We start from the raw sequence: 1627 nt of genomic DNA, 5'->3' as shown, positions 1-1627 counted from the left end.
GACTTACCATGAAACCAGTCCTTGCAGGGTTCACACTGTAACCTCTATATATTTGTGACTTACCGTGGAACCAGTCCTTGCAGAGTTCACACTGTAACATGAAGCCTGAGGCTCCCTTCCGACACACACAGTACTTGACTTCCTCCCCCTCCTGATTGATCTTGCTCACATTCCTATCCCTCAGCTCACACATACAGTCCACCTCCTTCTGCTCGGCCACTTTAAATGCTGCCACCTGACAAAATAACAACAATTTAGTCTATTTTAAGGCAAGAAATCATTGGATCAAACTATTATAAATTTAACAATACACCTCAACATCCTTTTTCTTCAATGAAATTTTTCTTCAATGAAATGCACAGCACAATATGTTAACAATGATATTCTTGTATTAAATCCACCTGACTCTGACATCCAAGGATCAAATCCACATGGAACACAAATGGTGTTACAGAATTGTAGATCTTTCCTTTGAATTAGTTGTAGCATGCAGTTTAATCCATGAAAGGAAGTGAATTAATGTCAAGGCTTGAATCTGGCATTTTGTTGTTGTTGCTTTATTTAAGTTCCCTACCACAAATATAAATATCTACATAGGTAATACAAGTGTAGTTGTTTTACCGAGATAAGCAAGGATAGCACCTGTGTCTACAGACACACTAACAGTAAGTTTTACCTATAACACTAATACTGCCTGGTTTCAACGCGAGAACTTACAATAGCTGCTGGGTCTCGCTGGTCTTCTATCTTGATGTCGAGGTTGTTGTTATTGGTTTCAACATCCTTCTTTTCCTTCTCGCCCTCCTTGAACTTTTTCTTTTTGTTTTTACCTCCACTATAGATGCCGATGTCAGCTCGGGGAGACAACACCTGAATCACATTCATGTGGTAGGTTTTAATTTTTTTCATTGATATGGAACTAGAGAGTCTGTTAAATGACAAGAATCCTACTCTCTTAATGAATGACAGTCTATTATAAGTATAAAGACAGAGCAGGTACTCACCGTTACAGGGCTGAAACACAATGTTACCTACCTCTAGGAGGGAGTAGGTACAGTTCTTTTTGAGGAATGTTCTGGCAGTCCTCTCCCTCCAGGACTTGGCAGCAGCTACCTGAGACTCGACCTGTGGTAGCTGGTCCAGACGGACAGGGATGGGCCGGCCCTTGTTGACCAACGTCTCCAGGATGTCCAGGTAGGGGTACGAGTCAGAATTCTGGTAAACAAATAAAAGATATGACATCAAAATAACCTCCTGGATTTATTTGACCCACAATCTAAAAGATATTAACACAATTCTTATGTTTGAGATGATTTCCATCTATGTAAATGCTGTTTACCTGCACATTCTCCACCCTCACTGTCCAGTCCTTGGCTTTCCTTAGGGCATCTTTTAGAGCAGTTACATTTGGCAAGTAGGCGGGAATCCCCTTTGCTTCATTAATAATGGCCTCCAGGGTAGCCATCACATGACGAGGTCTGAAATAAACAACAAAATTCATAAACAACATGATTTTTTTGGTGTGTTTGTGTTTTACGTACTATTAACAGCTATGGTCATTTAAAGACGTGCCAGGTTTCGGTGGTGGAGGAAAGCCCAAGTTCCCGTAGAAAAAACACCGACCTAC

General features: G+C 40.8%; 1 protein-coding gene across 1 annotated transcript; it reads right to left on the bottom strand.

Moving 5' to 3' along the window:
* Positions 1–7: 7 nt before the first annotated feature.
* LOC110444061 (lysine-specific demethylase 5A-like) lies at positions 8–1478 on the bottom strand (the record flags this gene model as incomplete). Its single annotated transcript, XM_021488486.1, has 4 exons — positions 8–235; positions 718–870; positions 1036–1215; positions 1340–1478. Coding segments are annotated over 4 exons (700 nt in total), but the record flags the coding sequence as incomplete, so codon positions are not given.
* Positions 1479–1627: the final 149 nt, after the last annotated feature.

Source organism: Mizuhopecten yessoensis, unplaced genomic scaffold, assembly GCF_002113885.1.
Source record: "Mizuhopecten yessoensis strain PY_sf001 unplaced genomic scaffold, ASM211388v2 hete_35984774, whole genome shotgun sequence".
NCBI lineage: Eukaryota > Metazoa > Mollusca > Bivalvia > Pectinida > Pectinidae > Mizuhopecten > Mizuhopecten yessoensis.
The sequence above is the reverse complement of the archived record's forward strand: the minus strand, read 5'-3'. Positions and strand labels throughout refer to the sequence as shown.